The sequence below is a fragment of the Dipodomys spectabilis genome, unplaced genomic scaffold (genome assembly GCF_019054845.1).
Source record: "Dipodomys spectabilis isolate Male_0828 unplaced genomic scaffold, ASM1905484v1 ptg000365l, whole genome shotgun sequence".
Taxonomy (NCBI): domain Eukaryota; kingdom Metazoa; phylum Chordata; class Mammalia; order Rodentia; family Heteromyidae; genus Dipodomys; species Dipodomys spectabilis.
The window spans coordinates 10,153,223-10,181,138 of record NW_024871042.1 but is presented as its reverse complement, the minus strand read 5'-3'; the positions used below and the strand labels follow the sequence as shown (position 1 = coordinate 10,181,138).

The 27,916-nt window shown below is 40.2% G+C and overlaps 1 protein-coding gene across 4 annotated transcripts in view; it reads left to right on the top strand.

The window, feature by feature from the left end:
• Window positions 1-27,916, top strand: part of Stac (SH3 and cysteine rich domain) — a 133,681-nt gene that overhangs the window by 30,168 nt on the left and 75,597 nt on the right. For 3 of the 4 annotated variants that reach the window (XM_042666547.1, XM_042666549.1, XM_042666546.1), the window contains exon 2: window positions 9,243-9,519. In XM_042666547.1, coding sequence (XP_042522481.1) covers window positions 9,243-9,519 — 277 coding nt within the window. The remainder of the gene's footprint in view (window positions 1-9,242; window positions 9,520-27,916) is intronic. The other variant, XM_042666548.1, reaches the window with a different exon arrangement.

Sequence of the window (27,916 nt, the reverse complement as noted above, 5' to 3'; positions counted from 1 at the left end):
GAAAAAAAAAAAAAGGAAAGAAAAGAAAGGAAATGGGTTGTGTAATTATTACTCAGTTGCTCTTTCATAGAGAAGTAAATGGTCCATTAAAATGGAAAGGTTTAAAATCATTCCTCAGCACCTAAGAGCTGATTTAAAATCAGTAATATTTTCCTCACTTGCTATAATCAACCTCTACAGCTTTGCTTAATTACGGATGAGCAGTCTTTGTTGATCTTTTGGAAAAGGAAACTTTCCTCATCTTGGTCTTGCTGAAGATAGTGTTAAAAATCAGGAAGTGCACCAGGGAAGGCTCTAGACAATGCTGGGATTCTAGTGGCTACTCTGATTCTTCAGGCAGCCATTAAGGCTACAAGGTGTTTTATAGGAAACCATTTGCTAAGTCCCTGTAAGCCTAGCATCCAACTGTATTGGTGTTCTGCAGGGGCTTGAAAAATAAAAAGCCAGTGCTGGTACACATTGTGTGAGATACACGAAGTATTCAGTACATAAACTTACTCCATCAATCACTTGTTTCAAGACAAGTTTGTCTTGAGTAGCCGAACCAGACTGTGGGAAGGCCTCCAGCTGTGGTCTTAAAAGCTTATGTTTAACTTCTAACCCTACCCCATTGTTTTAAGATCGAAATTAAATAATTTGGAACCAGTTCTACACTCCACTTAGGAGGTTGAGATCTAAGGATCATGGCTGAAGTCAGCACAAGCAGAAAATACTGAAAGACTCTATCTCCAAGCAAGCAGCAAAAAGCCTTAGATGAGACATGGTTCAAGTGGTAGACCATTAGCTGTGAGGGAAAAAAGCCATCCCATTTTCTTCATCTATAAAATGGGATATTTGCTATACTCAGAAAGTTGTTTCATAGAAAATATATTAAAATTTAAATATATTGGGGGCTGGGAAGTTGGCTCAGTGGTAGAGTGCTTGCCTTGCATGCCTGAGACCCTGGGTTTAATTCCTCAGCACCACATAAGCAAAATGAAAAAAGCCAGAAGTGGTTCTGTGGCTCAAGTGGTAGAGCGCTAGCCTTGAGCTGAAGAGCTGAGGGACAGCGCCCAGGCCCAGAGTTCAGGCCCCATGACTGGACCCCCCCCAAAAAAATTAAATATATTAAAGTTTAATAAAAATATATTAAAAATTAAAAATATATTAAAATTTAAATTGAGGTTTTAAAAAAATTTTAGAAAGGTGATGTACAGAGGGGTTACAGTTATATAAGTCCAGTACAAAGTGAAATATTGTCTTTACCATTAAGCAGTATTTAGCCATTGTCACCACTCTGGGCTTAAATAATATGGGTAAAAACTGGTTTTAGGATGTTATTTTTTTTAAGTCACAAACTGGATTTGGTGGTTCATGCCTATAATCCTAGCTACTAAGGAGGCAGAGATCTGAGAATTGTGGTTCAAAGCTAGTTTGAGCAGGAAAGTCCATGAGACTCTTATCTCCAATAAACCAGCAAAAAGCCAGAAGTAGAGCTATGCCTCAAGAAGTCAAACACCAATCTTGACTAGAAAAAGTTGAGACAGGCCATGAGTTCAAGTCCCAGGACCAACACACACATACACACACACACACACACACACACACACACACACACACACACACCAAACAAAAGTGGTCTTATGGTCTTATGTATTATAGGAATTCTGTAATGACAGAATTATATATTATGATAGATAATGTCATTCTATGTGCCAGAAACTGTGCTTGTTGAACATAGCCTCGGGGCTAACCAGGGAACTCTGGGAGCAGAAGGCTGTACAATTGGCTCACGTAAGTAGAGCCCTTCACAGGCAGGTGGGGACAGGTAAGGACTCTGAGAGAAGTTAAGCATCCAGGAAAACCATACCTTTCCAGTATATTGAAATAGACCTTGGACTTCCCAGGAGAACAAAGGCACAGAAGGCTTATACAACATAACATGTGAGGGCTGTTCTTGCTGTGTCTGTATGATGGGATGGAGGAGAAGATGATTAGAGATAATACTAGACAAGTGGATGACTCTGCCCATCAAGAAAGAGTCTTATGTCCCATAGCCAGGAGACTGGAGCTCACCAAGAATGAGAGAGGCATCTAAACAGTACAAGTCTGTGTCAAGGCTGGAAAGAATGCCTTTGACTACTCCAGCCCCCATTTGACAACTCCCTTCTCTGATAACTTAGAGTAGGCAGTGATCAAAACACTATTCCTCACTTTATAATATAAATGTAGAGTCTTATGTAGCCCTCAGATGGTTTTAAGCATTACTATTTGTCTCTACAATTGAATCTTAGCCTTCCTAACAGTGGTCTAGTCAAAGACTTACGTGTCCCCTAGTGTGCTGAATTGTCAGTGCTGGAAAAGAATTTGGCAGCCACTGAGTTCATCATCCCCAATACAGATGGAACCTGAGCTAAAGAGTTCTAGGGACCTGCTCATGACCACATATCTTCATGCAATCCATCTGATTCAATAAATGTCATTTTACCAGCATATTCCTGAACAACTGGTTTCTGCAGCTGGCTAACAGAAGGCCAGATCGATGTAAGAAGAGTAGCTCTGACTTTGAAGCAACCATCCAAACTGAACTGAATCAGGATCTGGAAATTCATGGTCCTTGCCAAAGAAGTTAGATTGTTAATGGATAAAAATCTTGGTGAGAGCTGGGTGCTGGTGATTCGCACCTGTAATCCTAGCTACTCAGCAGGCTGAGATCTGAGATTCATGGTTCAAAGTCAGCCAATGCAGATAAACCTGTAAGACTCTTTCTGTAGTTAATTAGCAAAAAGCTGGAAGTGGAAATGTGGCCTAAGTTGTAGAGTGACAGCCTTGAACAGAAAAAGCCAAGCAAGAGCACAAGGTCTTGAGTTAAAAAAAAAATCTTGATGAGAAAATTCTATCACATCATAGGCACTGTATTTCTCTAGTCCTGAAGACATATTTCTGCCCCTTGAGTCTTGGGTAAAATGTCAAGGGTTAGTGTGTGCATGCTCTGGCAGACAACAGCCCAAAACAAACATGGAATAGATAGATGCAGGTACTTTGTGTCTGGTGGAGGGGATAAGGGAGAGGTCTGGCATTGCTTGAGGGCCGATATAATGCAGCAGGATGAACAACTCATTTCCTTGATTCTTAAACACCATCAATAGACTTAATAATATTTGCTCAGGACAGAAGAAAACAAGGAGCATTTCAATTGAAGACACAAATCTGTTTTAGAAAGGTTAAACTGTGCAAAAAGGAAAACAAGCATTCATTTTAGAAATTTAAGATGAAGAGCACATACGATTATCAAGGATGAGACTTTGGCTTGTCAAAGGTTTTCTGAGCACCTCATTTGAATGCAGATGTGAAAGCCAGTACATTCTCAATGCCATCATACACAGATGAGGCATCTAAAGAGACATTACCAACTAGTTCAACGTCAGCAGGCAGGATGCTAAACACTGTGCCAAAGTGGAATCTGTGCCTCCTGATTTACTGCTTGTATGGGCCAAGGTTGGTTCTTACCACCCTTTCCTCAGCCTGTCCCTCACTAGAATGACCAAGCACGCACTGATTGATTATGTTTATTGCTGCTACAGAACACACTGTTGACAGTCACCTTCAGGCCAGATTCTCTGTGTTCCTTTTGCTCTTGTGATGCCTGATTTCAGCATTCCTTAATCAATTGGCATAGAAGTGTTGTTCAACACGACAGCCACATGGATTATGGCTAAAATTCCAGCTGGTACCAGGAATATAGAACCCAGTAAACTGAAGGATGTTACCAAAAGGAGGTCAAGAGTGGAGTAGCTTCTTGTTGAAGTTTATTTGGCTTACTGGGATTTGAAGTCAGAAAGATCTTCATCCTGCTCTCCAGTCTTCAACTGACTAGTCATTTCACTATGAGTAAATGACCATGTTTCTGTTTTCTCAGCTCTACCTCACCTAAGGTAAGATAATATCCTACAAACATCCTTCTTGGTCTCTCTAAGCTCCCTGCCTCCTACCACCTTGCATTGCTCTAGATCATCTACTGCCCCCAGTCTTTGAGCTACTCCACATCTCTCTCCCTATCTCTCTCCCTCTTTCTCTCCCTTTCTCTCTCTCAATCTCTCCATCTCAACTTCCAACATCTCCTCCCTCCACTTCGACTTCCTTCACTCCAATAATTTATTTCTGTTTCCACTGAGAAAATAGGAACAATCAAAAGAATCTGCTCCGCATCCAACTCACAAACAAAACTGTGCCTACCCACTAGTACCCTATTCCTTTCATCCATTATGAGCCCCCGTTAGACAGGCTTCACGTTGTTTCATTGAATGTACTCTCTTGAAAGTCTCCCAAAGAGTTTCCCTTTGCCAAATGCAATAGCCAGTGTTTAAGCCTTTCATAGTTGATATTATTAGTATTAATTTGGTGCTATTGACTTTTCTTTCTACTTGGAGCCCTTTTGTTCCTTTAGTTCCAAATACTGCTTTCTTGAGGTTTTCCCCCTCCTCAGTAGCTTCTCTTTCTCAATTTCCTTTGCTTTCCTTTATGAACCTTCTTATGCTCTAATAATGGGGCATCTCTGGGCTCCATCTTCAGATCAATCTGCTCCAGGATCTACTCTACTGCATCATCTATCTCAGGACATCATCTATCCTAATGCAATAAGTCCCATCTATCTGCTAAGGATTCTCAACTTACTACTCCAATTAGACCTTTCTCCTGAGTCCCACAGTCACTACTGGCCTGGAAGCTCCTCTTGAATTCCAAATAAACATCTTAAATCATCTTATCCCCCACAACAACTTCTTTCTTCTCTTATATTCTTCCTTCCAGAAAAATGGCATTTCTGACGGTCCAGTTATTCTAATTACAAACACAATGGAACAACTCATGGTCTACATCTAGTCTCACAACAAATCCTTCTAAATGTACTCCAGATTCCACCATCTTACCGTGACTCTCTATGGTCAAACCAGAGCTAACCCCTCATCAGAACTGTTCATTCTCAGCTGGTCTCCTTCCTTCCCTCTTGACCTTCTCCCATGTATTTTGTTTGTATGTTGTTTGCTTGTTTGTTTTAAAGGCAGACCCCATCACTCTTCCTTGCTCAAAATTCATTATCCTTGGCATAAATTTCAAAGCTCTTGTACAACCCACAAGGCCTGCATGGGTCTGATCTTGGGTCTACACCCTTTCCCTCCCTGGTTATTCTCCAAACACATCAACCTCCTGGTGTTTCTCAGGCACACAAAAACACTGGTTTCTTGTTACTGCCTTTGCTCTTGGTTTTCCCCATTACCCACAATGTTCTTCTGCAGTATAGCTCCCATACTTCTTTCACACTTACGTACCCTTGTCAGGAAAGCCTTTCTTGACTCAGCTTTTACTTTCCTTTATAATACTTATACCTACTGAGATTTATATTATCTAGTCCCTTTATTTTTTTCTAGTACAAGGACTTGAATTCAAGGCCTCCTCAATTGTCTAGCTTTCTTGCTAACAGATGCTGCTCTACTACTTGAGCCATGCCTCCAACCTGGCTTTTTTGCTAATTAATTGAAGATAGAGTCTCTCAGATTTTTCTGCAAAATCTGACCTTGAACCATGACCCTCTGTATCTCAGCCTCCTGAGTAGCTAGGATTACAGGCATGGCCTTCCGTACTTGTACCCAATGGACTTTAAACCTTAAAGAAAAAGACTATACATTGTCTCCACTGTATCGCCAAAATTGAGAACTATGCTTTCTTTCATTGTAGTACCACAATAGATAGGTTTTGAATGCATTATCTAGTGAATAAATGAATACATGATCCCCTTCTTAGAAGTTTGCTAAGATATTATGTTAGCACATAATAACGTACTCAGGGGTATCTTTGAGTTTTACCATTATGGTGAATAATGGAACTGGATTGTGATTGTGGTCTGTAGAAGCTGATTCCTTTGTGACATCTGCATTTATCAGAATTTCCTTCTATTTCTGTATTTCATATGTTCCTTCTGGCATCTGGTTAATGAAGGGAATTGGAGATAACATATTCTTTTTGAGCTCTCATGTTGGCCTTTATTTGACTGGTGGACATGTCTTCTAATTTTTCCACTTGAGGAAGAAATGCTACATTGGTTTCCAATTTTATGGCTAACAAAGTCCTTGGCTCTGGCATCCAGCAAGGCCTAGAAGCCTGATACTGTTTTCAGCTATGTCTTCCAGGGAGAAGAAATTAGGTACCATAGTTAAACACCACATATCAACTTGAGGAAAACAAAGTTCCCCCACCTAAGAAGTAGATTTATTTCTCTTATCACACCCTTTTTCACTCTTGTTGACTAGCAGGGAGAATTTCATCTACCAGGGACTGTCTTCCCTCCTTCCTTCATCCATTCCATAGAGACATTGGCAAAGAAGATCAAACTTTGAGCCTCCGTTTTAATTCAGAGGCCTTAAACAAGTTATTTACACATCCCCTTGCTTTCTACTCTCTGGGGATACAAGAACATCTTACTGGGAGGATTGCGAGAATTAGAATGGGTGAAGTACTTGGCCCAGACCCACACTTCCCTGCTCCCCACTACTCCACACACACATGCATATGCGATCACCCTCTGTCCATGTATATAGCATGTCACATTCTCAGAATGCTTTTCACCATATGCTACCTCCATGACCCTGTCAGCAGTGTCCTGGTGCTGCATTATTATTCTGATCAAGGTATGGATAGCTAGCTCATTGACTTATGTGAACTCAGTGAGGAGCAAAGAGAAAATGCTTATAACTTTTCCATGTGATGGTATTGGCTTTGATAAGCTTCCCTTTCCTCAGTTGCACATCCATGAGAAAATGTTGGCAGATTCTTGAACATTATAGCTACTTAAGTGTATTGAAATATACCTAAAGGAAAACTCTAGTTTGGTCTCCTACTTATGCTTCCTGGCCAGCACCATGCAGTTTGTAGCCTGAAAAATATCAAGTAATTAAGGTCTATCTTACTCCTTTGCTGCTTTCAGGTCCTAACCTTGGTCTGGCTCCATCTCAATGAATTGTTCTCCCCTGGTCTTTTCAGAGCTGTAATGTTCTCTTTAAAATAAAAAGCATACTCCCAAGGACTCATGACTCCTCCTCTAGATCAGTCAGGATAAATGAGTTGATGCTACATAAACTTAAATCACCCCAGGATCCTTCCCCCGCCCCAAACACACCTGCTTTCTTCTTCCACAGCTCTAGTTCCTATAATAGGTTTGAACTATATGGCAGAGGAAAAAAACAAAAAGTCCTATCTGGGCCACTGTGGATGAGGGTTCCATGTAGATTGTTGCTGCTGCTTTGACTAGCCTTTTCTGACTGATGATGCCCATTGCAGGCTCTTCAGAGGAATTTTTGGGGCCTGACCACTATGTCTCCATAAAGCAGGTGGCTGGCTTCACTCAACCACACTCAATTTTAAATGGGCAGAGAAGTACCATCCCACCATGTGTCAGGATGATAGTAGAGAATCATTGTGTCAGTTACCTATTGCTGTATACATAAAGTACATGTGCAACTCAATGATCTGAAGCATGCATCACCTCTTTGGTTGGCGAGGGTATGGGATGACAATTGCAGTGGGGCTGAGCTGCAAAATTCTGGTCTCAGCCAGACTCCCTTAGGCTTGCAAGATGGCAGAGTGCCTTTGCATCTGGAATCCCCTGGGGTGATGAAAACCATGTGTTTCTTATGATCCTTCAGGCTGCCTTAGGATTGACTGTTTATATCACCAATGGGCCAGTTTCCAAATGGAAGACAGGGCCCTACTCTTAAGAACTAGCTTAGAATTGCTGCTGCTACTTTCTCTCAGCCAAATCTCCAAACCAACAAGATTCATGGAGTAGAAAAAAATGAATTCCACTTGGGATGGGAGTAGAATCACATTGCAAAGTGGCAGGCCTACAAGAAAGTAGATGGGATGTAGTCTGTACATTGTATTCCCAGCACTGGTGACGACCCTTTCCCCCTGGACCTGTGATGTAGCATTGCCAGTTGAGGTGAAGGTAGAGGTTTGGTAAGGCCATACCAAAGTCTTACCAGGGGAGCCCTGGCTACAGGGGATGGAGACTTCTATTGAAATAGAACACTGAGTCTCATCTTCCTAACTTTGGTCACAGATATTGATTCCAGACTTAAGACTGCCATGGAGATTCAGGAAACTACCTTAAAGATGAAGTGACATATTATGTCTGACTTCTACCTGGGAAGAGGGAAAACAAGTATGAATGGCTGGTGATGTAAAAAGCACAACGAATAGGAGAGATTACCAAAGGACCATAGTCACTGGCAGGAACAGAGCAAAACTGATACTCATACAGGCTAACTAGAGGGCCCAGAGTCACCAGTCCCTGAAACTCTTGGCAGGAACCTGTTCTCTAAACCTAAGCAAAGGAGAACTTCTTACAGGATTTTAAACAGGAGGCTCCATGCTCCCATCTGTGTACAGCTTCAATGGGAAGACATGTTTAGAAATGAAAATTGGACTGAAATCCAGACCTCAGACGCTAATGGTTCTTCAAACTCACAGGTCCCAAAGGCAAAGTGGAAAATGGGCTAATTTGCCACAGCTGAAGACAAGGAACAAGGCCACAGGAAGGTCAAAGGAAACTGAAGGGGTCATTGAAACACTGTGCCCTACACACACACACACACACACACACACACACACACACGCACGCACGCAACACACACACGCACGCACACTTACCCACGTGCTTCAGACCCAAGCCGACTTGGAACTTCTGGTTTATGTTTCATGGATAATTTAGCCTGACTGATGTTGAGTCAGGGAGCTATGTTTTGTGCTCTGTTGTGTGTAGACACATGTGACTGCCAAGTAGTCCTAAAAGAGAAAAGCCAGCATTATAGGTTGTCTTTGAACTCAGGAGGTGATCGTCCATCATTTCCAATTATCCAGACTCAAAAATCAAATGGTGTCAGAGATCCAGAGCCATGCATGGGGTAGTTTGACAGAACACTGGGGGACCATAAGGAAGAAAGGGAGGAGGAGCAAAGGCAGGCTCTGCTTTCTGGAGCCTCTTTCTGTTAACTGGCTTGGGGTGGGGGGTAAGCAGGGGTGCTACTGAATTCCATCTCAACTGGGCGCTAGTTTCACCCACTAGACAGGGACATAGCAAAAGCTCCTGAGGGCTGAGGCCTCCATGCAAGAGCACAAGACACAGAGCCCAACCTCCCTCCCCAACCCCCACCCCAGCATGAATCTACACAATCAATCGTAAGAGAGACTGTTCTGTCATTGCATTGCAGCTCCAGAAACTAAAACGATCACTTTCTTTCAAGACTAAGAGTTTACGAAGCAAAAGTGCTGACAACTTCTTCCCGAGAACCAACAGTGATGTGAAGCTACAAACAGATGTGCTGGCAGAGGTCAGCCCTGGCCCCAGCCCTCTGCCCACTCCTGGAAGCCTGACATCCACGCCCACCAGAGCGGGCCTGCATTCCGGCAGTGGCAAGGCCCATGCTTTCCAGGAACATATCTTCAAGAAGCCTACCTTCTGTGATGTCTGCAACCACATGATAGTGGGTAAGGCCTCCTGCCCTTTCCTGCAGGTCAGAGCCCTGGAAAGCTGAGTGAGAGCTGTGTGCAATGAGTCCAGGTACCCTCGGTGGACTCTGACCCCAGAAAGCCACGTGCAGGAGGGTTTCTGGAGTGCTCTTGGAAACCATGTTTGTGAAAAGGTAAGGGAGGCAGGGCTGGGCAGGGGAGAAGTTAGGTTGCGGTATCATTAGGACACACTTGATCTCCCATGAGCTCCAAGGTCCTTTAGTCATTCTGCATGTCATCTTTATGCATCTGTCTCAGCCTGTCATCACAGAGTGTTGACAAAGAAGACTTCGAATGCTTGTTGCTTCCCAAATTGGCCAAGCATCTGCCATCACTGAGAATGGCTGGATATACCAGGGATGGTCATTATAGCAAGGAAGAAAAAACCTTAACTGATCTCCTTGGCCTAGGTAAGGGGAAGGATATTCAATGTAGGGAGCAGTGTTGGCTCTTATTATAAGGCCTGTCTTTGTTTTCAGCCAAGGAATGTCTACTCACAATCTTGTTTTCTACTCACTACCATTCACATTCTTTCTTCATCTTTAGAACATTTTTAGAAGCAATATTTGTCCCAGCCAGGGAGTTCTCCTATAGGGTTATTTAACAACTACCTTAAAATTCCAGTGCTAACAACTAGCCATCTTTGACTCTGATTTGGGTGTATTTAAGATGACAGAGGTCTGATCCAGACTTTGCTTGGTTATTGCATCTTCTCTCATCCTTGTCTCTTGTTCTTTCCTGGAGTCATGGCCTAGCCATGTCATATTCTTCTCCTGACAAGTATAGATAGAAGCATAAAAGAATGTCTTAAAGCCTTAGACTGGAAGTGTCACACTAGACTTTTACTGCATTCCATTAGGTTGTCATTGAAGAAAGGAAAAAAATAAGGACAAAAGGGCAATCCTCCATCAGAAGGTAGAGAGAAATCCTTGACTCATTTTCCCAATTTCTGTGCAAACTATGGGAAATTGAAACCCATGACAAAAAGCATTTCAAACAGTTACACACACACACACACACACACACACACACACAAAACCTCACAGAGTAGAAGTAAATTTTAGCACCAATTTTATTTAGAAAAGTGGGGCAAAGCAAGGGAAAAACTTAAAAAAGGAGAGAAAGAAAGAAACGAAGGAAGGAAGGACAGAAGGAAGGAAGGAAGGGAGGGAGGGAGGGAGGGAGGGAGGGAGGGAGGGAGGAAGGAAGGAAAGGAAGGAAGGAAGGAAGGAAGGAAGGAAGGAAGGAAGGAAGGAAGGAAGGGAGGGAGGGAGGGAGGGAGGGAGGGAGGGAGGGAGGGAGGGAGGGAGGAAGGAAGGAAGAGAGAAAAGGACAAGAAAAAAGGAAGAAAGGAAGGAAATGAAGTAAGGAGGTCAGGTCTGGCTGGCGCTATATTGGCCACATGGTGGATGATAGGGTCTGGCATCTTGTCTTCATGCTGTGGAAAGAAAATCCCTGCCCATCACTTGCCTCCCAGGTGATGGGTATGCCTGGATCCCTGGAAGCAGGGGTGGGCACTTGGCTGATAGGTTACTGAATCTGTCAGTCCAGTGCCTGGGACTGGGAATTTCAGGTGGATCTGCCCCTTCTAAGGATCTGTTTAGTCTGAGACCAGCCTAGCTGCCATGATGCAATGCCACATGTGTCTCCATAACCATCTCCTGTGTCCTGTCTCCTGGCTCGTCTCCAGTCATCATTGCATACCAATTTAGCTCTCCATTGGAGCTGAGTTGGCTTGTTGGTATTTTTTTTTGTTATTTCTTTCCTCTTTAGCTTGTTTCCTAGCTGTGTATTTGGAGGCTGCAGGTCTTTGTAACAATGGGCGTCCTGCAGCCTGCTAACTGTATAATAAAGACTCCAATATTCATGTTCCAAAATGTGGCTTCTGGGATGATTCACCTGAGAACAGAAGGAAGTAAGGAAGAAAAGAGGAGCACCTCCTGCCTGACATACGCAGAAAGTAGAAGCAGAGAGAGATTCAAAATGGCAGTCCCTGTGCCAGGTGTATTTATGCCTTCATAGCTGGAGGAATTCCAGCCAGAACCATGTGACCAATGGTTACATCACCTGACAACCGTAATCGTTTTGTTTAGTTCATAAATATGCAGAAAGTGGGTTTAACGTGGCTCCATTACCAAAAATATGTAAATAATGGGTCAAAGATGGTTCTTATTATTACCAAAATACAGAGAAGGGCATTGGGAAGCCTTGTTATTACTCAAAACATAGAGACATTGAGTATAACATTTTGAGCATTCTGTTTACTCAGCATTTAAAGGAAGGGTACTGATGGAGAAATACTTACTGCTTTACTTCTTGCTTTCCTTAACTCCTGAATCTGCTGTTTGTAATGTCTTTAAGTTATTTGTAATTTCCCTGTCATTTTATTATATCTATCCTGCCTCAATTTTGTGAGCAACTTAATGAGCCAGCCCACAGCCAGGGGTGGAGAAGCCTGTCTCACTTTATAAGGATCAGGGGCTGCCAGCCACAAAGAAAAGGACAGACAAGAAGGCAGGGAGGAAGAGGAAGACAGAGTCAGTGATCCAACCATCATTGGGGAGGGGGGGGCATGAGGGGGAGGCGGCAAGGGGGAGGGGGAGGGGGGAAGCGGGAGGTTCTCTGGATAACTGATTCTCAATGAGTGGTACATTCTATTGGATCTTGACGCTCCTACCATCCCCCACACATCTCCATCTGGAAATGATGCCAGCATGGTGGGGGAGTTCTGGAGAGGGTCTCAGCCTGTTCCATCCTCAGAATACTAAGGCAATCCCATTGTCTCCCGCGTAGTCTTTTTGAATACCCAGCTTCCGAATCTGATACTACGTCACTTCCAATTTCCACACAAATTGCCATCAGGCTTTTTCAAGGCAGTGCTATTCAGAACCCTTAAAATAGGTGATGAGAAGTGTCTATTTTAAATCTCATGTGATGATGTGAAAAGACAAAGGAGCCTGTGTTTTTAAGAATAAGTAAAGGAAATGAATTCACCTTGTGGAATGTCACAGCCATTACCCTGAATGGGATTTTAGGTGTACCTCAAGCACAACAGTTTTAGAAGACTCTATTCTGATTATAAAAAAAAAAATCCCTGGGCTAGAGAGAATTGCAGTATGCTTTTTCTCTTAGGATTAAATTTATAGTTTAACCTGCTTTTTTTATCTTAAAAGCAAAATGTAGTCAACAAATTATGCCACTCTTCTCAAGGATTAAACCAGATAGCTAGCTCCTTGCAGGAAAGGAAAAAGGGGTGATAAAAGGCAGGATAATAAAGAGAGAAAAGACTGGAGGAAGGAGGTAAGAAAATTAAAGGAAATGATACTGGGGCTGGTAAAAAAAACTGCCTGAAACAACATGTAGGCTTTCAGTATTGGACCACCCTTAAGAGACCCTCTGTCTCTTTCTTTCCCTTTCAAGTCTAACCTCCTGTCTCCAAATTAAAGGTCATTCTCATATTTGGGGTCTTAAAGAATGACCACTTCTCTTGTGACCTCCTAATGACATTTTAGAAAAGAGATTAAAGCTATTGTTTTGTTTTCCTTTTTTATCTGAGAGCTAAAGGTTGTATAACGGCTACAAAACATCAAGTCTCATTTGTGCCCTTTCCAGCTGATGGACACATCTGTAAAAATAATCACTGTCTAAGATTTCTAAGACATAACAACACCTGCAGCTGGTTTTACAATGGTCCACGTGTGTGTCTATGTGGCGCATAGATTTTAAAGCTGGAAAGATTACACGCTGACCAATAAAGATAGAAGAAGACACCTGGTTCCTTCATTGCCCCATCTGTCTCTAGTTCCTTAACTCCATATTACTAACTTTGCCCTTGCCTGAACTTGATGCAAAATAATCCTCCCCTACTGGTGTGAATCTCAGCCTTCTTGGGTTAAACAATACTGAGGCATGCCCTCGGCCTGCTCTAAGCCTGCTCTTAGAGATATAGGCTACCCCTTCCCAGAAATGTAGTCACCCATGCAAACCAAAGATTGAACCCAACCTTTTCTGGAGATGTGAGAAAAGTAGACATTCACATAGGCCTATCGTTAAGTCTTTAGTCCACTTATTAATGGGGCGGTTGTTTCTTTGAGGATTTGTTTTGGGGGGATTTAATTTTTTGAGTTCTAGTACATTTTAGATATGAGACCCTTGTCCTTTATATGGCTAGTGAAGATCTTCTCCCAATCCGTGGGCTTCCTATTGATCTTACTAGCTATGTCCTTTGCCATGCAGAAACTCTGCTGTTTCATGCAATCCCATTTGTCCAAATTTCTTTGATTTGTTGTGTTTCTGGATCTTTATTAAGAAAATTTTAGCCTGTGCCAAGGAACCTTAGAGTGTCTCCTATTCCTTCCTGTAGTGTTTTCAGGGTATCTGCTTTTACCTCAAAGCCTTTGATCCATTTGAAGTTGATTCTGGTGCAGGGTGATATATAAGGATCTAACCTTAGTTTTCTATAGGTGTTTAACCAATTTTGCCAGCACCATTTACTGAAGATGCTGTCTTTCTTCCATCCTATATTTTGGCTCCCTTATCAAAGATTAGGTGCTATAGGTCTGCGGGTTCATTTCTGGGTTTTCGGTTCTATTCCATTGGATGTCAGGTACCAAGGAGTTTGGAATACTATATCTTTGTAATAGAGTTTGAGGTTTGGTATTGATATTCCTCCAGCACTGTTCTTTCTGCTAAGTATTGTTTTGCTATTCAAGGTTTATTATTTCATGTGAATTTTTGGATTGCTTCCTCTATTTCATTAAAGAATGATGTTGGGATATTGATGGGTATCACATTGAATTTGTAGATAGCCTTTGGCAGTATTGCCATTTCACAATGTTCATCCTCCCAATCCAGGAGTGTGGGAGGTTTTTCATTAGTTCTGCTTTAATTTCTTTTTTCAGGTTTTTAAATTTTTCATCATAGAGGTCCTTCACTTCTTTGGTTAATTCCTAGTTTTGTTTTGTTTTGTTTTGTTTTGCAGGGACTATTACAAAAGGAGTTGCTTTCCTGATTTCAGCCTCACTCTTCTTGTTATTGACATACAGAAAAGCCATTGCTATTTGAAGGTTAATTTTGTATCTTGCTACTTTGCCAAAGTTTCAGATTAGCCTGAGTAACTTGGGAGTGGAGTCTATTGGGTTCTTTAAATACAGGAAGAAACAATATAGATGACTGTGTTTTGAGGGTCTTGACTAGGCGAATGATGAACTGACTCTTATACGTGGTTGCATGAACACATTTTCTCCATCAAGAAGATCTATTCTTTTTATTTTGTCCTGGTTCTGGGTCTTGAACTCAAGACCTGGCAACTGTCCCTGGGCTTTTTTGATCAAGGCTAACACTCTATCATTTGATCCAGAGCTTCACTTCTGTCTTTGGGTGATTAACTGGAGCTAAGTCTCATGGACTTTCCTATCCGCTGGCTTCAAAACATGATCCTCAGATCTCAGCCTCCTAAGTAGCAAGGCTTACTTATAGATGTGAACCACTGACACTCAGCTAAGAAGATCTACTCTTGGAGTCCATAAGCTTTGATAGGGGTTAGTAGAGGGACTCATCTTCACAGGATGTTAGCAAATGCATACCATCGATGGCATTTATCTTTACATGGAATTGTAAGGAGAACATCTAATTTATGTGGCAAACTGCAACTCAAAGGCTTCACCAGACCAACATGCGCTATTAATGCTAATAACTTCATCATCTAAGGAGATTTTTCCCAAGGGACTCCAGATTCTTTGTTTTTAAGATTATCTTTCACTTAACTATATGTTATTAGTTGGAAGATAGCATATTAAGTGGACTCAGATTTTATAAACATAATTAGCAAAACAGTTGGATTTCATTGTTTCCCTGTACAGTCACTACACAAAGATTCATTGAGTTTCATAAGCACCCCACAGGGAAACTCAGGGGAAAATAGTGGTAGTTGTCTGAAGTAGGAATTCCTAGACACAGGGATTCTTGTAAGAGTGGTAAGAACTGTGGGAGAAGTAATAGGATTTTTAACCAAGGGTGTAGTCTCAGCTGGAGTCCATGGCAGACAGAGCTCACTGGGTAATTCCCACCTCAAGACAATGGACCAGCCTTATATTTTCCTGTCACCCAGTCATTGGCCATGTTTTCCACAAAGAAAACAGTAGCGGTACACATTCTCTACAACTACTGGAAGGAAAAGAACAGGAAGGGGTACAGACGACTCTTTAGCAGCCAACAATATCAACATGAATAATGTGATCTAGCCAAGCTACTCAGAGTATCCACCACATCACTATGCACACTTTAAAACCACGAGATGCATATAAAAATATCCTTCACTAAGAGCAGATTTCAAATGCAGATGGTTCTATAACTGATATACCCAGAGTATCGAATTAATGCCATGCATTATATCAGATGACATGAGGAAATACTACATTCCACTGAGGCTAAGACTTTTCTGCTGTTTTCTTTTTCTTTTCTTTCTTTTTTTTTTGTGGGGGTGGGGTCAGTCCTGGGGCTTAAACTCAGGGCTTGGGTGCTGCCCCTGAGTTTATACAGTCAAGGCTAGCACTCTACCACTTTGAGCCACAGTTCCATTTCCAGTTTTCTGGTGGTTAATTGGAGATAAAAGTCTCATGGCCGGGCACCGGTGGCTCATTCCTGTAATCCTAATTACTCAGGAGGCTGAAGTCTGAGGATCACAGTTCAAAGCCAGCCCAGGCAGGAAAGTCCGTGAGACTATCTCCAATAAGACACTAGAAAACCGGGAGTACCCATGTGGCTCAAGGAGTAGAGCCCTCACCTTGAGCTGAAGAGATGAGGGAAAGCTCCCAAGCCCAGAGTTCAAGCCTCACAACAGACAAAAAAAAAAGTCTCACTGACTTTGCTGCCTGGGCTGGCTTTGAACCATGATCCTCAGATCTCAGCCTCCTGAGTAGCTGGGATTACAGGTATGAGCCAATAACACCCAACTCTCTGCTACAATTTTGTTTGATCATTGGCTTGTCTCCTAGCCTATTCTGACTGCATCCCCTTGCTCAAGCCATTACCCAAAATTTAAGCAGAAACACACACACACACACACACACACACACACACACACACACACACACATCAACCCAAAAACATGAAGCTAAAAAGAAAAGGCAGTATTTGCTCACCAATGAAGTTGTTCTTTGGGTAAGAAAAGCCAACAGATTGAGGAAATTATTGAAAAGCAAATGTCAAGTCTGCGTTTTCCTAGAATGAAACTGAACCTCTGAGCTGCCAGTACTCATTTAAGTGGATAATGCTTTTTAGGAGTTGTAACAGCTTGTAAACTCTAAAACTTTTTAAAATGTTTCGAACAGAAAGTCCCCTGTAGGCTATAGTATGTTTCCACATTAAAACATAGTACCCAGAATTCAGTGGTTTGTCCTATGGTATTATTCATTATTAGTGTCCAAAACTTAGCTGCTCTTTTCTACTATGGGACAGAGTGCAGTGCTATGCCAAAACCCAGCAGAAGCAAACAGTTCCTTTTTGCTCTTTGATTATTTGGTCCCTTATGAGAATCCTGTTGGTTGTCATAGAATTTTACGAGAAAGTAAATAAAACAGAAATCCAGTCACAGTAAGTGGATGGTGAGATGACCATGAACAATGTTTGCAGGGTGTGCTAAGGTTTGGTGTAAAAACTCCTTACGGTAATATGACCAATGTCTTCAAATAGCTGAAGAGATCATATCTGGAAAAGAATTTAAATTCATTTTGAGTCCAAGTGTACAATGGAGGATGGCACAGTGATTCTAGATACTTCCAGATTTACTAGAAGTAGAAACTAGTCTATATACTTCTAGATACTACAAGTAATTAGAATAGATGCTTCTAGTATCTAGATAGATATGTGTTTATATGTTTATATACCTATACACATATATATATATATGTGTGTGCATGCCTATTTATTGTTATAACATAGGTATAGAATAACTGTAATATACTTCTAGAAGTAGCCTCATAGATTTGGGGAGAGAGCAAAATATATATTTAGAAAATGCTGTGTATTAGGTTCCCTTGAAGCATTCATGCATTAACATTTTGAAATTTTGCCATGCCTAAGCAACCTAGGTGTTTTCAGTGGAGAAGCATCTTTTAAATAGATTGTAACTAAGAAATTCTCTCTCCTAACATCTGCATCCCTCTAATTCCACTTGGCTGCTATTGAACACTCTGGTGTGTGTCTCTTCAAGGGACAATTCCAAGGGACATTCCAATGCTTGCAAAAGCAAATTAATTAAAGCAATATTAAGACTTCAATATCAGGCCCAATGTTCTCATAGAGGTTATCAAATATAAATGAATGCATGGCTTGTACCCCGTACCTTTCAGCTAAAATGGCACAAAATACTTGCATTTGCTATTATTTTGCTGAGATTTTTATGCCTGCTGCCAAGTACTGTGTATTTTAAGAAATCTCTTGTTGAAAATCACTTAAATCAAAAAGAGTAAACCACATTCCTTCCAGCAAAGTCTGAGCAGAATCGATGGGTAGACTCCAGGGAAGGCATCTGAGAGGCTCACACAGGAATAGAAGCAGCTCTGGCTAGGGAGTAATGAGAGCCTGTGCTCTGAGATTCTGTGAGGCATGCCTATAATCATTTTTTAATTCTTATTTATTTTTATTAGTGTATATTAACTGTACAAATGAGTTTCAAATTATGATTTTCCATATATGCATATAATGAACTTTGATTAAAAATATCCTATTCCTCTTCTTATTCCCCCTTTAATTTTTTTTCATTTTTCTATTTCCATGCATGCATATAAAGTAATCATAGTCTCTCCTGACCCCCTCCCTTTGCCCTTCTCTTCCCTCTGTTTCCCACTCCCAGAAGGTTTCCATTTTACACATGTATCACATGTATCATTTGTGTGTCACATGTATCATTTATACATGTATCATTTGTCTTTCTCAGTTTGGCATATTTCACTGAACAAGATGATCTCCACCTTCATCCATTTTCCTGCAAATGACAATTTCATTCTTCTGTATGGCTGAATAACATTTCACTGTTTAAGCATGTCATACTCTCTTTTCCATTATTTAGTCGACAAGCATCTAAGCTGATTCCACAGTGTGCCTATTATGAATAGTTCTTTGATAAACATGGCTATGCAGATATCTCATTTGTATGATGACTTTAATTTTCTTTTTTTCTTTTTTGAGGAATCTCCATAGTGATTTCCATAGTGCACTAATTTACTTCCCCACCAACACTTTATAAGGGTTCTGTGTTTTTTTTTCCCTCATGCTTGTCAGTGTTTGTTATTTTTCTTGATGGTGGCCATTGATTGAGATTTGATAGAATCTCAAAGTGCTTTTGATTATTTTGAAAATGTGAAACCCTTTACCTACTGCCAAAAGAAAAGACAGGAGAAGAGGTGGGGAGGACTGCCTGTTACTATATCCCATCCCCCTTCCTCCCCCCCCCCCCCCATCTCCCACAGAGAACCTATTCTTTCTGGGAAGTACTGCAGCATTCTTCTCTTCCTTCCAGAACACTTGCAATGCCCATCTTCTCTCTAGGTTTCTTTATCCCTCAATCCTACACCTGCCAAGACCTAATTCCAATATAGTCTTCCATTGCATGGTGATTATTTATTGATTCCTAGGATAACTCCCTTACAGACATGATCAGCTCCTATTTGTGTGTCTATTCTCACAGCAGCTGCATGGCACACAGCTTGGTGTGGAATGAGTATTTAAAAAATAATCATGAGAAAAAAAATAATCATGAGCAAATGGGAAAAGAAAACAATGGTTGACTTCAAAGACCAATAACAGAAATAAAAACAACTTTTAGAAAATAGAAGAATATGAAAAAAATCCGTAATTGCTCTATCTATCACCCCTAAGTATGTCAAGAACCCAACCAGCACAAAAGGAAGCTTGATATAAAGAGCTAATCTCCTCATCTGCAATATTTCTCTTTAATCTTCTTGCATGGCATTGTTTAATACAAATATACACAAGTGCAAAAGGTCATAACAGGGCACCTTCATTATCAATTATATCTATGCCTCAGTAAATAGCATCCTGGCCTATTTAAAGCTTTATTCATGAATTCTACAGTTATCATTACTATTTAATATGTGCTTGTTGTTTCTGTCTACATCTAATATGTGTCACACGTTATTTTAAGGGTATTTTTTTCTTTTTAATAGCTTCCTGTGTCTTGGAAGATTGATACATAGTGTTATATTCATAACGACATATGAGACTTATAAATACGATTTTCTATTGCTCAACAAATATATATATATATATATATATACAAAAAGTTGATGAAAATGATAAGTGTGGTGGTTCATCTCTGTAATCATAGCTACAGAAATTAGATATGCAGAAATTAGATCTAAAATACAATTCAAGGTTATATTCAGAAGGGTGGGGGAAGGCACAGGGACAAAGAGCGAAACAGTGCAGTAGTGAAGCTCACTGGATATGGATGAAAGTGGACTATGCAGCTCCTGGGTAGAGATGGGAGGAGGGACTGGGAGAGAGTGAGGAACAGAAGACACTGTATGAAAGGAAATGTATTCATTACCTGACTCATGTAATTATAATCCCTATGTGCATCACTTCTATAATAGTAATAAAGTAAATTAATAATTAACAAGTTAACAAGATCCTATTTAATTTATAAACTGAGCAAGACTAAATGCACCTGTCATCTCAGCTTTATAGGAAACTTAAGTAGAACTATTCCAAGCCAAGCCAGTTGAGGGAAAAAAAATGATACCCTACCTGAAAACTAACTAAAGCAAAAAGGATTATAAGCATGGTTCAGATGGTAGAGCACCTGGGTTCAAATGCCAAAATATTTTAATACAGTATTATTCCAGATAAACTTAGTGACCTTTTAATCCCAGCCTTCATCTAATAACAGTTTTCTCCCTCTTATTTTCAGAATAAGATTCACACTTCTTCATTCTGCATTTTATTGTTACTGCATGTTTTGCAATCCATGCCTTTGAGAACAAATTTTAAGGTCTTCATGTATTTTATAACAAAGGCTTGCACAACCACCTAGACATTTCTAGGTTTAATTTTAACCCTTCACAATTTGCCACCAGTTGTATTGCTGAATAATTTTCCCATATCTAAGCACTTATTTGCTTTGTGTTTCTTCATGGAGAAAGCATTAAGTCCCAAATACACAAGTGAGTAAGCACCACAGATGACTCAACACAGCTAATGAAGATAAGGTTTATTGGTGTGTGAGTCCTATCCAGGTTTCCTGCAGATTTTTACATTCCCCCAACTCTGTTCTTCATGCTATTTTTTTTTTACTCTGCTATCATTGAAGCTAGTTGCACATTCTCTCCTTTTACATTAGTCTATAAAATTCAACATTTTGGAGACTGCTGCTTTATGTTAGTAATTAAATCTTCCACTGGGTCAGTTCCACTGGTCTCCTTCTAACAAAGCTTTTGATTGGGAAATTTTAGGTTTTGCGCCCCTGTCTTCTCTAAACACTCTTCCAGATTTAAAAAATTATTTATTGTAAAGATGATAGTCAGAGGGGTTACAGTTACATAAATAAGGTAATGAGTATATTTCTTGTCAAACAGTGTTAACCCCTCTCTTGTATTTCTCCCACTTTCCCTCTCCCCAACTCCTCCTCCCCACTAAGTTATAAAGTTCATCTCCAATAGTGTCTTGTGAGTAAATTGTTTTTGCTTTGGTTCATTTTGTTATGATCTTTCCCTTCCCCAAACAAACATATATACAAGACACAAGGTATCAGTGGCAACAGGAGATAAATCAAAGGAGAAAAAAATGAAAGAAAAAAGAAGTAACTTCACACAGTACATTAAAAAAAACTAATATTCTTGTTTCCATATCTAGAGTTTATCTAAATTAGCATCATTTTATATGGTCATATGTACATAGTATTGAGCTATTGTGATCCTCCGTTAGGTCTATCCTAGACATATACTAATGATTACAAATGAGGGAAACAATGAGCCTATGTTTCTTTGGGTGTGGCTTACTTCACTTAATATGAATTTTTCCAGGTCTCTCCATTTCCTTATGAATGGGGCAATGTCATCCTTTCTGATGGAAGCATAGAATTCCATTGTGTATATATGCCACATTTTCTTTATCCATTCATCCACTAAGCAACATCTGGGTTAATTCCATATCTTGGCTATAGTGAACAGTGCTGTGATGAACATGGTTGTGCTGGTAGCTTTAGTGAGGCCTTGTTTGTGATCATTTGGGTAAATGCCCAGGAATGAAATTGCTGGATCATAGGGGGATTCTATGTTTAATCTTTTGAGGAACCTCCATACTGCTTTCTTGAGTGGTTGAACAAGTTCACATTCCCACCAACAGTGTAGTAGCATTCCCTTTTGCCCACATCCCTGCCAGCATCTGTTATTATTTGTTTTCTTGGTAATGGCCATTCTAACTGGGGTGAGATGGAATCTCAATGTAATTTTGCTTTGCATTTCCTTCATGGACAGAGATGTTGAACATTTCTTCATTTGTATATTGGCTAGTCTTCTTCCCTCTCCAGAGACGTCTCTTTTTAATTCTTTAGCTCATTTATTAGTGGGATGGTTGTTTGAGGATCTGTTACTTAATGGTAAAAAGTTAAAAACTATTTCCTCTACAACTAGAAATGAGACAAGGATGTCTGCTCTCACCACTCCTCTTCAAAATAGTACTGGAATTTGTAGACAGAGCAATAAGACAAGAGACAAACATAAAAAGGATCCAACTAGGGAAAAAAGAAGTAAAATTTTCCCTCTTTGCAGATGACATGAGCCTGTATTTAAAGAACCCCATAGACTCCTCTCCCAAGTTACTTGAGCTGTTCTAAAACTTTAACAAAGTAGCAGGGTATAAAATTAAATCACAAAAATCAGTAGCTTTTATGTATGCCAACAAAAAGAAGAGGTAAAAGCAACTCCATTTGTAATAGCCACAAAAAATACCTAGGAATTAACTTAACCAGAGAGGTAAAGGACCTCTATGATGAAAACTTGTAAAACCTGAAAAAGAAAATTAAAATAGATTTAAAGAAGTAGAAAACCTCCCATGCTCCTGGATTGGGAGGAATAAAATCATGAAAATGACAATGCTGCCAAAAGCTATCTACAAATTCAATATCCCAACAACATTCCTTAATGAAATAGAAAACATAATCCAAAAAATTCCTATGGAATAATAGCCAAAAACAATCCTTAGCAGGAGAAACAGTGCTGGAGGAATATCAATATCAAACTTCAAACTCTATTATAAAACTCTATTAGAAAAACAGCTTGGTACTGGCACCTGAACAGGCCTGGGGACCAATGGAATAGAATTGAAGACCCAGAAATGAACCCACAGACCTATGGCCACCTAATCTTTGATAAGGGAACCAAAATCATCTTCAACAAATGGTGTTTGCAGAATTGGCTATACAGGTGTACAAAACTGAAGTTAGACCCTTATATATCACCCTGCACCAGAATCAACTTGAAATGGATCAGAGACCTCAAGATAAGAATAGATACCCTGAAAATAGTACAGGAAAGGATAAGGGATACAGTAGCACAGGTCAAAACTTCCTGAAAAAAGATCCAGAAACTACAAATCAAAGAAAAGCTGGATAAATGAGATCACATTGAACTGCAGAGCTTCTGCATGGCAAAGGACATAGCTAGAAAGACAAATAGAAAGCCCACAGATGGGGAGATTTTCACTATACAGCAGACAAGGGCCTCATATCAAAAATATACCTAAAGCTCTTTCAGATTTTTTTTTTTTGCTTTTGATTCCTTGATTGTGATACCTGGTTCTCTTGGAGAAGCATATGTTGTCTATAATTGTTTTCTGTTTAATGTTCAATTGCCCTTCAAAGTGCATTTAGGGAAAGCAATGAGGAGGTAAGTTATGGAATTCACTCATGTGGAATCAGCAGATGATTAGTGTGACAGCCTTGCCCGCAGAGGACAAAAGCAGCAGGCCTTGTGCCCTGCCATATCCCTGGCACTAAGCTCATCACCTATCCCATAGTAATGGTTCTGTACTGTATTGGTTAAGTGATAGAATGAATAAACAAGTGACATTCAGTCAGTGAGAAATATTACTATTAAAATTGTGGCTGAGATTGTTTTGAGTAGGCAAAAGTATTTGGAATTAAGAGGTAGAACTACAGATAACCTAAATAACTATTTTAAATCATTTACTGAACCCTAACAAAGGGAGGGAGCAAAGATTAGAAGCTGTTTAGAGGTAAGGAGAAACCCATCAACTTAAAGTGCAGGCCCCCAGGGCTTCCCTTCATTACAGAAGAACAGGTGAGTTCAATAGGCCTATGACTCTCCCATTGGCCTTCCAAGGCCATCTTCCACCCAACCAGGTAATCAAACTTGGAGATCTTAAAGCCTCATCACTGAGGTAACTGAACTTCATTTTTGGTACTAATTTGGGCAAGTTGGAAAACCAAAGAACCATTAAAGTCAACTTGACCTCAATGACATTGGCTGTATTTATATTTTCCCAAGTCTGTTTTTTTTTTAATTTTATTTTATTTTATTTGAGAACATACTGTACAGAGGGGTTACAATTACATGGGCAGGATAATGCATACATTTCTTACCAAGCATTGCAGCCTCCTCCTTTGTTTACCCTTCACCTCCCTTCCCAGCCTCCCCCCTCCCCCCCCACCCAATCCTTCCCCCTCCCCCCCCCCCCACCGACATTGTAAAGCTCGTTTTTGACATGACATTTTGTACTTCTCATTGTTGCAACAGGTCCACCTGAATCCTTAAACGACTTGTTTGTCCCCATCTCCTCCACAAGTTATACTGACATCAAATATAGTGAAAGCGGGGGTTACACTGTGGGGGAGGGACAAAGCAACAAAGAAATAATCTTATAAATGTGTTAGAAACACATGCATGAAAGAAAAAAAACATTAAAATACATATTTAAGGGTTCGTTTTCCTAACATCACATTATCTGACCTTTTCCGCTTGACTCATACATATACTAGATATTGCAAATAAGGGAAACCAGGCCCAAGTCTGTTTTTCTTAGTATACTCTCATGCTTATGATAAGAAGATATGAAAACTGTTCTCAACCCTATCTTTGAACATCTTATAACTATGAGAAATGAATTTGGAGCATGTTGTCAGAGGAAAGTCTCTATCATACAGCAATTTTGGGGAAAAGAAAAATTTCTCAAGTGGCCAGATACCACTATAATCTTATCACTGTAAAAAAAAACCTGGAACTTCCTTTCTGTAAATGCTTTACTTTACAAGTAATTGCCTCTGGTTTAAATAATCAAATGTTTTCATTTGTCAAATGACATTTGAAATGGCTAAAAGAAGTGTAGGTCAGATAGGGGGGGAATGCATGTAAAAGATGGTCTCAAACTGCAGATCACATCATTTGCAACTGTCTTGCTGGTTTAAGTCAGCATGAAAATGATCTTTCAGGATAATGCTTTTCTTCCTCCCCCCAAAAGAGATTTGTATTTTAGGAGACTTTTTTTAAAATTTTATTTTATTGAAAAGATGCTGTACAAAGGGGTTACAGTTACATGTTAGGTAATGAGTACATTTCTTGAGCATTGTTACCCACTCCTTTTTAGGAGATTTTTAAGAGCAGTCATTAGCATAAATGACTAGCACATAGGAAGTTCTTTTCTTTTCTTTTTTTATTAATAAGTTTTTTTATTGTGAAAATACCAGACAGAGGGGTTACAATTACATTTCTTACCAAGTATTGTTGCCTCCTCCTTTGTTTTTCCCTTACCATCCCTGCCCTCCCATCTCCACGACTACACTCCCCCCCTCCTCCCACCAAAGTTGTAAAGTTCATTTTTTGACTTAGCATCTTGTCCATCTCATTGTAGCAATGGGTCCACCTGTATCCTTATTTAAACAATTTGTTTTTTTCCTTTTGCTCCCCAAATTATATCTATATCAAATACAGTGAAAACAGGGGTTATACTGTGGGGGAGGGACATACAAAGCAACAAAAACATCACCATATAAATATGTTAGAAACAATAGCAAGAAAGAAAACCCGCTTGAGTTCTTATCTTGGGGTTCATTTTGCCTAACATCAATTTATCTGACCTTTTCTGCTTGTCTCAGGCATATACTAATTCTGGCAAATAAGGGAAACCGTAGGCTCTATGTTTCTTTGGGCCTGGCTTACTTCTATGGGCAATGTCATTCTTTCTGATGAGGCATAGAATTCCATTGTGTATATATACCACATTTTCTTGATCCATTCATCTACTGAGGGGCATCTGGGTTGGTTCCATATCTTAGCTATGGTAAATAATGCTGCAATAAACATAGTTGTGCTGGTAGCTTTAGTATGGTCTTGTTTGTGAACATTTGGGTAAATGCCCAAAAGTGGGATGGCTGGGTCATAGGGGAGCTCTATGTGGAGTCTTTTGAGGAACTTCCCTACTACTTTCCAAAGTGGTTAAACAAGTTTACACTCCCACCAACAAAGCAGTAAGATTCCCTTCTGTCCACATCCCCTCCAGTATTTGTTGTTATCAGAGTTCTTGATTATAGCCATTCTAACTGGGGTGATATGGTATCTCAATGTTGTTTTGACTTGCATTTCTTTTAGGGCTAGAGAGGTTGAGCATTTCTTCATGTGTGTATTGGCCATCCTTCTTTAGGGAGTTATTTTCAGTGCATAAATAATGGTCCAGAGAGAAGAGAATTTCTGACTATTTAGAATTTTTAAAAATGTATCTTCATTTCCTAGCTCAATTACATGTTATTTTATAGTGTTATAGAATATATCATCTAAATATATGTTCTTTTGAGACCTCCTATGCTTTTTAGAGGATAATATAAAAATATATTCCAGGGAAAAAGGAAAAAAGTCAGTCAAGGTAGAATATAGGTGGGAATGTAGACAGATATGAATACAATTCTAGAGTTTTCTAAGCTTAATGCTGAAAAGCCTTTTTCTGCCTATGACATTGCTGATTCCTGCTTCCAGCTTGAGATTCAGCAGAAGGCATGACAGACCAATATTGAGAGACCATTTGCTTTTGATCTATAATTTACTTTACAAGAGTAGGAGATCATCTCCTATGAACACAGTTGACAGAAACTGTTAAGAAACCTGTATCCTCCATTCAGCTGATAGAATAAGCAATGTTCCACTGACCTACTTTAGAGAGTGCCTTTGGTTGTGCAGCCACAGTAGATATGACATCATAAAATGACAGAACTGGGCCAGTAGTACAAAACAGAATTGTCTTGTAACAATGGGTAGGGTTGGGATAGATGAGGGAGAATTGTAAAAGGGGTCACGTTAATCCAGATACATTGTACTCACAAACGAATATGGAATCAAAACATCTTTGTACAACTACTTAAGGATAATAATCTTTTTAAAAAGTGTTCTTAATTAAGGAAGTTGGAGGAAAGAGAGAAAGAGAGAGAGAGAAAGAAAGAAAGAAAGAAAGAAAGAAAGAAAGAAAGAAAGAAAGAAAGAAAGGAAGGAAGGAAGGAAGGAAGGAAGGAAGGAAGGAAGGAAGGAAGGAAGGAAGGAAGGAAGGAAGGAAGGAAGAAAGAAGAAAGGAAGGAAGGAAGGAAGGAAGGAAGGAAGGAAGGAAGGAGGGAAGGAAGGAAGGAGGGAAGGAGGGAGGGAGGGAAAGAGGGAGGGAGGGAGGGAGGGAGGGAGGGAGGAGGTAAAGAGAGAGGAAGGAAGGAAGGAAGGAAGGAAAAAGGAAGAAAAGAAGGAAAAAGGAAGGAAGAAAGGGAGGGAGGGAGGAAAGGAGGAAAGGAGGGATGGAGGGAGGGAGAAAGCCAGGGTTATGTGTGTGAAGTTTGTGTATGATTGGGGACATAGCCTGTATGTTTACAGGTGTCTACATTGTAATTCAACTCTATTAAGGGAAGAAGAAGGCAGAAAGAAAAGAAATGCATGGCTAAATCCCTTTGAAGTGTTTACTTCATAGCTTATTAAACACTGACTGGCTCAAGTGGCAGAACATTTGCCAAACATGAAGCCCTGAATTCAGTCTTCAATCCTGCCATAAAAGCAAAGGAGAAAAATACCTATCTAACCTAAAGGAAAATGCCTATCTAACCTATCCAAACACACCTCTGTGTTTGGATGCACATTCCAAGTACTTTGCTTTTCCCCTGCTTTCTTGCCCTACTACAGCCACAGGGGGTCCTGTCTGCTTCCTCAGGCTGTCAGTCTTGCAAGTCACCTGCCAAAGTGTGCTGGGCAGATTCTTTATTGTTGCTGAATGCTTCAATACATCTTCCATGGAGCAAAATCTCCTTCCCCTCAAGTTCTACAAGTTTATGGAAGTCCTCTCTCCTGTTAGGGCAGATCCTTGTCCTCTCAGCTCT